Source organism: Capricornis sumatraensis, chromosome 3 (genome assembly GCF_032405125.1).
Source record: "Capricornis sumatraensis isolate serow.1 chromosome 3, serow.2, whole genome shotgun sequence".
Taxonomy (NCBI): Eukaryota; Metazoa; Chordata; class Mammalia; order Artiodactyla; family Bovidae; genus Capricornis; species Capricornis sumatraensis.
In genome coordinates this window covers 170954370-170965246 of record NC_091071.1, presented here as the reverse complement: position 1 = coordinate 170965246, position 10877 = coordinate 170954370, and the positions used below count along the sequence as shown (strand labels likewise).

General features: G+C 43.2%; 1 protein-coding gene across 2 annotated transcripts; it reads right to left on the bottom strand.

Moving 5' to 3' along the window:
* Positions 1 to 9464: 9464 nt before the first annotated feature.
* LOC138076747 (PEST proteolytic signal-containing nuclear protein-like) lies at positions 9465 to 10001 on the bottom strand. Of its 2 annotated transcripts, none has more exons than XM_068969059.1 (2): positions 9725 to 10001; positions 9465 to 9649 (listed from the first exon to the last, which is right to left on the bottom strand). In XM_068969059.1, the coding sequence occupies exons 1-2, from the start codon at positions 9999 to 10001 to the stop codon at positions 9465 to 9467; spliced, it is 462 nt and encodes a 153-aa protein (XP_068825160.1). The 2 variants fall into 2 exon arrangements, with proteins under 2 accessions (XP_068825160.1, XP_068825161.1); XM_068969060.1 differs by having other exon boundaries at positions 9465 to 9676; positions 9776 to 10001.
* Between the last annotated feature and the right edge of the window lie 876 nt (positions 10002 to 10877).

Below are 10877 nucleotides of genomic sequence, written 5' to 3'. Positions count from 1 at the left end.
ATTCCAGGAAGTTCTCAGGCTTGTGCCCCAAGTGTTTGGGGGGGCTCAGCAGCCCCCTCCCCCACACGCTGAAGGGTGAGCCCCACCCCGAGAACCCAGGAAGGCCCTGTGGTCCCTCCAGAGCCTGCCTTCATCTTCAGTTTCAAGGAGATTTGGGGGGAGAGAGGAAGTGTTGGGGGCCACAGGCCACATACGTCTAGAAAGATCTTCAGGCCCGAGGGCCTTCACTCTTTCCTCTACCCTGGCTCCAGCAAACCTTACCCTCCTTAGCAGAGGTATTAGAGGGGTCCCCATGGGGAGAAATGGAGCAATTTCAACTGGCTTTTTTCTATTGCAGTCTGCAAAAAAGGATGTGGGGGGAGGACTGAAGATGAGGTGCCCTGTTAACTCTTCCTGCCCAGCCTAGTGGCTGGCAGGAGCTCAGCGACTGGGCTGAGGTGCGCAGAATCTCGAAGTCCTTTTGTTTTCTGGTGTTCGGGTCTGCTGCAGGCCTGGGAAACACAGCTAGAAACTCTCTATGCCTGTTTTTTAAGCCCCTTAAGTGTTTCTCTTTTGTGTAAAAATAATTCATACATATTATATTTTTAAATTAAACTTTACAAAAATATGGATTTGAAAATTGAAAAACGTCTTCACTGATAATTGCTTAACATGTATAAAAACACAGACATACATAAAGGGGTCAAACCACATATAGTTTTGCAACTTGCTGTATACTGTGGACATTTTTTATGTGTGTCATTTATAGAAATACTTCATTTTTAAGGCGTTCATAATATTCCAGAATACAGGTACCCCATAATTCTTTTGATCTTCTACTGATAAACATTTAGTTTTATGCTTATGTTTATAATGACCTTCATGTTGTTTCATTTTAAATTACAAATATGTGCTTATTGGAAAAAATGTAAATAAAATATTGATAAGGCAAGAAATATGGATAAAGGCAGCACCATATTCGTACCAGCTAACTCCTTTATTTTGTAAGCTACATTTTATGGAACACACTGTATGCCAGATACCATGCTAAGTCATTCACGGAACAGCAATCAGGTTTGGAGAAATGTCTCCAGTGAGGCTTGCCCAAGGTCACACAGCTAGAAAGTGGCAGAGCCAGGACCCAACTTTATCTGATTCCAAAGCTTTCCTGGCATCTTCCTGTTAACATTCGGGTGTCTTTCCTTCCAACTTTTTTTTTTTTTAAACATGCAACAGGACAAAAATACTCACATGTAAATATGCACTGTTTTTCCTCCTCCCCAGGCTTAGTTCTAAGGAACCTTTGTAAGGAGGGTAGAGGGAGACGAATAGACCTAAGTAGAAGACTGGAGAGACCTGGAGGAATTTCCTTCCAGCCCCACTCAGGAAGAGCTGCTACTGAGAGAAGGGAGGGGAGTTGGCAGAGTTTGGGTGGTCAGGAATTTGGAAAAAAAGAGAAAAAAGGGAGAGCTCAGGGAGCTGCTGTAACAGTGTGGAACTTTGAGGAAGAGAGATTTGGGAGGATTCTGAAAAGAGGTCTTGCCATGCATTGTGCTGCGTAATCCCTTTGCAGTGTCCTCCAGAGAGCTTTGGTAACAAAGCCTTCTGTTTCCTGTCAGTGCTTTTTGCAGTTGGATCGATTTCTTTTGGGTGAGAAGGGAGCAAAAGAAGACGAGCTTTCTCCAGGTTCCCATGCATTTTGTTTACTTTTTCTTTTATGAAAATGAGATAGCCTCTCTACCCTTGCTCACTCAGTACCCACCCCCTAGAGTGCCCTGTCTTTCCCGTATCCCTCTCCAGTCCCCTCATCATTGAAGGCTCACCTCTCCACCTCTTTCCCTCCTGTTGGCCCTTGCTTTTTCCAAGTCCCTCATGATAGCCCAAATCAGGACAGATGACTGGCCCGTTGCTGGTAGGCTATATTGAGTAGGAATTTTGCCACCACCAGAATCTCTTTGGTTACAAAAAAGTGTGCTGGTTTGCTGGTTTTAGAAATCTCCTGGTGTCAAGCAGAGTACCCACGTTATCATTACCAGGGGAAGACTCTATAAACGCGTCTACCCATTTCCTTTTGGCATCTGAGTAGTCGAGGAAGACCCAAAGCAGTCAAGCACCGGATAGAACAATGCTTTACTCACGTAGAGAAAAGACAGAACAAGATCAACTTCAGGAGTGGGTGTTGGTCTCTCATTGCCTGGGGATCTCTCGCAGTGATCAGCACAGGGAATTCACTGTATTCACTGTTTTGTGCCACAGAGGAAGGACCTTGTCCCCTCTAAGAGGAGGACAGATATAGCAATGGGGTTGGCTAGATGCCAAATGACCGACCTGCTTTAGGCAGAGATGAAAGAGTACTCATGACACCTGAAACAAGGAAGGAAACACACACACGAGTGATAAGTCCAGCACTGGTTGCAGGGACTCTATCTCCTGCTTAGGAAGAGTTCCAGGCCCAGGGCCCACTCTTATGTGACTGAATGAGGGTTAAAAAACTGCAGACAAGAGACGTTCTCAACATTTGGCCATCGTGACTCTTGTCTCCGTCTTTGTTTTGACTGCTAAGAAACTCAGAACTTAAAAAAAAAATCAACATTTTGTTTATTTAAAATGTTTATTTTTGTCTGCGCTGGATCTTTGCTTCCTGCGGCCTTTCTCTAGCTGCGGTGAGTGGGGACTACTCACTAGCTGCAGTGCACGGGCTTCCCATTGCGGTGGCGTCTCTTGTGACAGAGGCGAGTGGGCACGACAGTTGCGGTGCACGGGCTTAGTTGCTCCACTGCACGTGGAATCTTCCTGGAGCAGGAATCAAACCTATGTCTCCTTTGTTGGCAGGCAGATTCTTAATCACGAGACCATCAGGGAAGTCCCAGAACTTTTCTACTGCTGGATCAGTATTTTCTCTTTGTCCCAATTTTCTCAATTACTCATTTTTAGCCTTTAAAAAACGTTTTATTATGGAATATTTCAACATTTGTTTATTTATTTTTGGCTGCGTCAGGTCTTAGTTGTGGTATTCCATCCACTGTAGTTGTGGAGTGCAGGCGTAGGTGCCCCAAGTCATGTGGGATCTTAGGGCCTGACCAGGGATCAAACCAGCATCTGCTGTATTAGAAGGCGGATTCTTAACCAGTGGACCACCAGGGAAGTCCCGTTATTATGGAAGATTTCAAACACATGAAAGTAGAGAGAATGTAATAAATTTTCACATACCTGTAACCCATCCTCAATAATGATCAACATTTTGCCAATCTTGTTTCATCTGCCTTCCCACATTTCCTTCCCTCTGAAGTATGATAAAGCACACCCCAGACATCATATCACTTCACTGGAATTATTTCAGCATATGTCTTTAAAAGACAGGGCTTTTTTCAAACACAACAGCAATGCCACTATCATACCTAACAAAATTAATACAAATTCCTTAAAACCTTTTAATACCTAGTTCATGTTCAGATTTCTTTAATAGTTAGTTTGTTTCAATCAGGACTCAAATAAGGCTCACATAGTTCATTTGGTTGATGCATCTCATAACTATTTATCTGTGACAGTTTTCACTTTTCTTTCCTTTCATTTTTCAGGCTATTTATTTATAAAGGAAACCAGAGCATTTGTCTATAAAGCTTCCCACATCCCAGAAGATTTGGCTGATTGCTTCCTGATGGTGCAGTTTAACTTGTCTTCTGTCTCTTGAATTTCCAGTAGACTGAACGTTGGATCTAGAGCTTGATCGTGTGTGTTAGTCGCTCAGTCATGTCCGACTCTTTGCGACTGCACGAACAGTAGCCTGCCTGGCTCCTCTGTCCATGGGATTTTCCAGGCAAGGATACTGGAGTTGGCTGCCATTTCTTTCTCCAGGGGATCTTCCCGACCCAGGGGTTGAACCCGGGTCTCCTGCATTGCAGGCAGATGCTTTACTGCTTGAGCTACTAGGGAAGCCCCAGAGCTTGATTAGGTTTAATGTCTTTGGCAAGCATACCTTATTGGCGATGGTGTGGTCTGCTTGTTATTTTGTCATTAATCAGTTCAGTTCAGCCACATCCGACTCTGCGACCCCATGAACCGCAGCACACCAGGCTTCCCTGTCCATCACCAACTCCCAGAGTCGACCCAAACCCATTGAGGTGATGCCACCCAACCATCTCATCCTCTGTTGTCCCCTTCTCCTTGTGCCCTCAATATTTCCCAGCATCAGGGTCTTTTCAAATGAGTCAGCTCTTCGCATCAGGTGGCCAAAGTATTGGAGTTTCAGCTTCAACATCAGTCCTTCCAGTGAACACCCAGGGCTGATCTCCTTTAGGATGGACCAGTTGGATCTCCTTGCAGTCCAAGGGACTTTCGAGAGTCTTCTCCAACACCTCAGTTCAAAAGTATCAATTCTTCGGCGCTCAGCTTTCTTCACAGTCCAAGTCTCACATCCATACATGACCACAGGAAAAACCATAGCCTTGACTAGACGGACCTTTGTTGGCAAAGTAATGTCTCTGCTTTTCAATATGCTATCTAGGTTGGTCATAACTTTCCTTCCAAGGAGTAAGCGTCTTTTTATTTCATGGCTGCAATCACCATCTGCGGTGATTTTGGAGCCCAAAAAATAAAGTCCCCCACTGTTTCCACTGTTTCCCCATCTATTTCCCATCAAGAGATGGGACCAGATGCCATGATCTTCATTTTCTGAATGTTGAGCTTTAAGCCAACTTTTTCACTCTCCTCTTTCACTTTCATCAGAAGGCTCTTTAGTTCTTCTTTACTTTCTGCCATAAGGGTGGTGTCATCTGCATATCTGAGGTTATTGATATTTCTCCCGGCAATCTTGATTCCAGCTTGTGCTTCTTCCAGTCCAGCGTTTCTCATACTGTACACTGCATATAAGTTAAATAAGCAGGGTGACGATATACAGCCTCGACATACTCCTTTTCCTATGGGAACCAGTCTGTTGTTCCATGTCCAGTTCTAACTGTTGCTTCCTGACCTGCGTACAGATTTCTCAAGAGGCAGGTCAGGCGGTCTGGCATTCCCATCTCTTTCAGAATTTTCCGCAGTTTATCATGATCCACACAATCAAAGGCTTTGACGTAGTCCATAAAGCAGAAATAGATGTTTTTGTGGAACTCTCTTGCTTTTTCCATGATCCAGTGAATGTCGGCAATTTGATCTCTGGTTCCTCTGCCTTTTCTAAAACCAGCTTGAACATCAGGAAGTTCACGGTTCACGTATTGCTGAAGCCTGGCTTGGAGAATTTTCAGCATTACTTTACTAGCGTGTAAAGTAAGTGCAATTGTGCGGTAGTTTGAACATTCTTTGGCATTGCCTTTCTTTGGGATTGGAATGAAAACTGACCTTTTCCAGTCCTGTGGCCACTGCTGAGTTTTCCAAATTTGCTGACATATTAAGTGCAGTACTTCACAGCATCATCTTTTAGGATTTGAAATAGCTCAACTGGGATTCCATCACCTCCACTAGCGTTGTTCGTAGTGATGCTTCCTAAGGCCTGCTTGACTTTGCATTCCAGGATGTCTGGCTCGAGATGAGTGATCACACCATCGTGATTATCTGGGTTGTGAAGATGTTTTTTGTACAGTTCTGTGTGTTCTTGCCACCTCTTCTTAATATCTTCTGCTTCTGTTAGGTCCCTACCATTTCTGTCCCTTATTGAGCCCATCTTTGCACGAAATGTTCCCTTGGTATCTCTAGTTTTTTTGAAGAGATCTCTAGTCTTTCCCATTCTATTGTTTTCCTCTATTTCTTTGCATTGATTGCTGAGGAAGGCTTTCTTATCTCTCCTTGCTATTCTTTGGAACTCTGCATTCAAATGGGTATATCTTTCCTTTTCCCCTTTGCTTTTCACTTCCCTTCTTTTCACAGCTATTTATAAGGCCTCCTCAGACACCCATTTTGCTTTTTTGCATTTCTTTTTCTTGGGGATGGTCTTGATTCCTGTCTCCTGTACAATCTCATGAACCTCCGTCCATAGTTCATCAGGCACTCTATCAGATCTAGTCCCTTAAATCTATTTCTCACTTCCACTGTATAGTCATAAGGGATTTGATTTAGGTCATACCTGAATGTTCTAGTGGTTTTCTCCACTTTCTTCAATTTAAGTCTGAATTTGGCAATAAGGAGTTCATGATCTGAGCCACAGTCAGCTCCTGGTCTTGTTTTTGCTGACTGTATAGAGCTTCTCCATCTTTGGCTGCAAAGAATATAATCAATCTGATTTCAGTGTCAACCATCTGGTAATGTCCACGTGTCATATCATATCATGTCCATGTCATATCTGCTGCTGCTGCTAAGTCTAGTGGTACATAATATTGACTCAAAATATTTTTATTGACTGATTCATGATTTCAGGGCCCTTGGCCTACTCTCTTCATTATAGAATTCCCCCCAAAGTTTTATCTGTTAGTTTTAGCATCCACTGATGATCCGTTATTTCATTAGGTGTTACAGAATGGTGACTTTCTATTAATAATTCTATTATTCTTTTTGCATTCATTAGCTGGAATTCTTCCATAAAGAATAACTTTTCCTCATCCATTATTTGATTTTCCTGAAATAGTTTGTACAGGAAAGTTAAGATAAATGCCTGATTCCTTTTATGTATTTTTAATTTTTTTGGCTATGCCATGCAGCTTCAGGATCTTAGTTCCCTGACCAGGGACCAGGCCACTCCAGTGAAAGTGCTGAGCCTTGACTACTGGACTGCCAAGGAATTCCCTCTTTTTTTTTTAAATAAATTGCCTGAACTCCTTTGTGGAACAAGGTGTTACAAAACAAAGGGGGGTGGGTAGGCAGAGTAGTGGAATGGAAAGAGCACAGGCCTTGAATTTGGACAGCATCCTGACTCCATCACTTCCTAGCTGTGTGACCTTGGGCCAGCCTTCCGAGCCTCAATTTCCTTAACTGCAGATTGGGGATATTGATCCCTGTTTCCCCACACCTTCAGCAGAATCATTTCTAGGCCTAGATCAAGCAATTCCTTGCATAGGAAAATAAAATATTTTATTCGTTGTAGAAATTTTAGAGGATACAGATAAATATAAACAAGAGAATACCAAAAACTCTGAAAAGCATCTAGCACATGATTGGCATATGGGCTTTTTTTTTAATCTTTATCCATTTGGCTGTCTTCATCGTGGCACACACAATCTTCTTTGGGACGCACAGGGTCTCTAGCTGTGGTGCGTGGTGGAGAGGACTCTGAAGTGTGGAGGCTCAGTAGTTTCGACATGCAGGCTTAGTTGCTCTGAGACATGTGGGATCTTAGTTTCCCAGCCAGAAAGCGAACCCGTGTCCCCTGCATTGCAAGGCAGATTCTTAACCACTGGACCACCAGTAAAGTCCCTATATCAGCATTTTTGACAACTCCAGCTTGACTGTCAGGCTGCCCTGTGTCGGCATCCTTCTGGAAGAGAGTAAATTTAGCCAGCTGTGACTCCAGCCTCAGCCTCAGAAAATCCTAGCGAGAGCAAGGGAGGGGGCCCTTTGGGAGGGAGCAGGAGGTGGACTCCTCCATTCTTATGTCAAGAGCTAGTGAAGTTAGACAGACCTGCCACAAACTTGCAGTGAGATCCTGGGAGAATCACAAGCCCCTGAGCCCTTTTCTCACCTGTAAGCTACAGGTTGTCAAGGCTGACCTGCCAGAGTCACTGGGAGATTCCCATGAGATGTTGATGTGGAAACACCCACCTTGGAGACAACAAGTGGGAGGTGTTCAGGAAATAGGGGCTAGCTTGATCTGTCTGGAAACCTCCTTTATGAGCCCCCATCAAGTGTAAAGTCGCAAGTGACTCTTGTCACTGAAGGGCTGTGTAAGGCCTGGCTTGGAGTCCAGCTCAAAGTACTGTGTGAACTGGGTAAACCTCTTCCCCTCTGGGGTTTGGATTCTTCCATTTGTGAAATGGCTACATTAGGGGTCCAAATCCAAGCCCCCAGGAGCAGTCAGGTAGCAAGTGAATGAAATGGACAAGGCATTGGGACAATAGCGGGTGGTGGAGACTGTGGTAATCTGATGAGCTTGTTTTATCTAAGAGGGGCTGCCTGCTGATGGTCACAAAACTGGACTGGAGCCCAGGTGGCCTGACTTTTAAAGAGGCAGGAAAGTTCTATTTTAAATTTTCTTCTTCCTGTTATATATATATATATATATATATATATACATTTTCTTTTTACAAACCCTTCTCTCTGACTTTCAATAGATCCCAGCAGGGGAGCTGCTGTGTTACGTAGGAAGCTCCGACCCAGAAGCAGGTCATCTATGAATGGTTTAACCCCAGGTTCCCCACCAATGTGCATTGTGTGACAGGTGAGGGGGTGGCTGCCTTTCAGTCTGTGCCTCATGTCCCAAGGGCTTTCCCTGACCAGAGGGGCAGCAGAATGTGCCTCCCTGTATTTATCATTTTAAATTCAAAATTTAAATTCAAGTTATTTGAGGTATTTAGCAACCCGTATGGACTACACAAAACGTACATATAAACAAAACGTAAAATAGGGTTAAGAGCATGGACTCTAAGAGAACTTCATACACCGGCTTTACCACTTAACTGTATGACTTTGAGCAAATCATTTAGCTTCTCTGTGCCTCACTTTTCTTATCTGTAAAACGGAGGTAATTTTTGCACCTACTTCACATGATTGTTGAAAGGATCGCATGAGCAAGGACAGGACTAGGCTGAGGGTACTAGAATGAAGTTAATGCGGAACCATCATGGATGCAGAATTTAAGGGGAGCACCACCAAAAAAACTCAGCGGTGCGTGGGCTTCTCACTGTGGGGGCTTCTCTTGCTGCAGAGCATCAGGCTCTAGAGCGTTTGGGCTTCAGCATTTGTCTGAGCCTTCTGGGCCTTAGTGTGCAGGCTCAGTAGTTGTGGCTCACAGGCTTAGTTGTCCCACAGCGTGTGGGATCTTCCTGGACCAGGGATTAAACCCATGTCTCCCGCTCTGCATTGGCAGGCGGATTCTTTACCACTGAGCCACCAGGGAAGCCCCACACGTGTCTTTTTGAATTGTGGTTTCCTTAGGGTATATGCCCAGTAATGGGATTGCTGGGTCTTATGGTAGTTTTTTCCCTAGGGTTTTTTTTTTTTTTAATTTCAAATTCTCATTAGTGTATCACTCAATATTTAAAAAAAGAAAAAGAAAAAAGAGGCGGCTCCAAAGATAGTCTTATACCATTCCTTTGGCCACCTCATGCGAAGAGTTGACTCATTGGAAAAGACTCTGATGCTGGGAGGGATTGGGTGCAGGAGGAGAAGGGGACAACTGAGGATGAGATGGCTGGATGGCATCACGGACTCGATGGATGTGAGTCTGAGTGGACTCTGGGAGATGGTGATGGACAGGGAGGCCTGGTGTGCTGCGATTCATGGGGTCGCAAAGGGTCGGACACAACTGAGCGGCTGAACTGAACTGAATTGATTCCTTAAAAAAGCAAACTGTTCCTTTTAACTTTACACCCACCCCACACCCTAATCTCAAAACACATCATTTAATTGTCTTGGTCATGGACATTTCCAAGATGAGATTTTATATTTCGCTTCCATAGCTTCTGGTTATCAGAAAACCCATGCTTTCCTTTATTAAAGGAATTTGGTCCTGCTGATGTTGGTGTATCCCTTCCAATATTCTTCATCCTCATCTTTGCTTCTGGAGGCATTTCCTCTGGTTCACTATCTTCATCTTCATTAAAAGCTGCTGCTACTGAAAAGGTTTTTGGAACAAGTGTTGGAACCGGTTCTTTAGGCTTACTTGAGCCAAGTTTGATGGATATGGCTGAGGCTTTCTTTGTCGTCTGACTACCTATGGCAAATCCAAACTTGGAGATCTTTGTAGGCTTTGTTGGGAGGTCTGCAGTTTTATCTTCAGCTGATCGCTTCTCAGCGCTGCGACTGGAATTTTCCCCTCCGTTACTGGAAGAAACAGTCTTAGTTTTCACAGGTTTTTCTGCTTCTTCTTCAGGTCCTCCGGCGGCTCCAGCTCGCTGCGGCTTCTCAGGCTTCTCCTCTACCTCCTTCCTGTCCGCCATTTTCTCCTTTTTCCCTAGTTTTTTAAAGAATTTCCATACTGTTCTCCGTGGCTATATCAGTTTGTATTCCCACCATGGCTTTATTCTTAAAACATGATGGTACACATAGAGAACACCCATTCCACCTCCAGGTCCAGTGGTTCAAGGGTAAGAGAGAGAAAGCATTCGACTTTGTTCACTGTCATATCCCCAGCACCTACCATGGTGCCTCATACATGGGTAGGATCTCAATAAATATTTGCTAAGTGGGGAAAATAACAGGATGACACATATCAAACTTTAGAACAGTGCCTGGCACCAAGTAGGTGGCTCAATAAAATAATAATGGTGATTATGTTTGAGAAGATAACAATGTCATTGTCTGTGGGTCCTATTCTGTCTTCAGACCAATGGTGAACTTGGTATATTTGACACCCAGAGTGTATCTTTGTTCCCCCCAAGTTATCAGATTTTATTTTTCATTAACTTCTTTAACTTATATTTTCTGGTAATTTTTCAAAAAATATTTTAATTTTTATTGCAATATAGTTGATTTACAATGTTGTGTTAGTTTCAGGTGTACCACAAAGTGATTCAGTTATACTTATATTTATTCTTTTTTAGATTCTTTTCTCATATAGGTTATCACAGAATATTGAGTAGAGTTCTCTGTGCTATACAGTAGGTCCTTGTTGGTTATCCATCTTGTATACAGTAGTGTGGGTAGAATAGATCATTTTTTTAAGACCAACATGACAAGATTATCTTCAATAATAATCATGAAATAAAACTAATAATAATAATGGCAGAAAAGCAACAAAAATAGTAAAAACTTGCTTCTATTTAACCTCATATATACACTCAGACCAATAAAATTTTTAATAAATTAAAATAAAA

Bases quoted from the DNA above. Each gene is read 5' to 3' on its own strand.
- LOC138076747 (XM_068969059.1), bottom strand. From the start codon at position 10,001: ATGGCGGACAGGAAGGAGGTAGAGGAGAAGCCTGAGAAGCCGCAGCGA. The intron at 9,650-9,724 runs GTAAGCCTAAAG...ATGAAGATGAAG, and splicing joins ATCCATCAAACTTGGCTCAA to ATAGTGAACCAGAGGAAATG.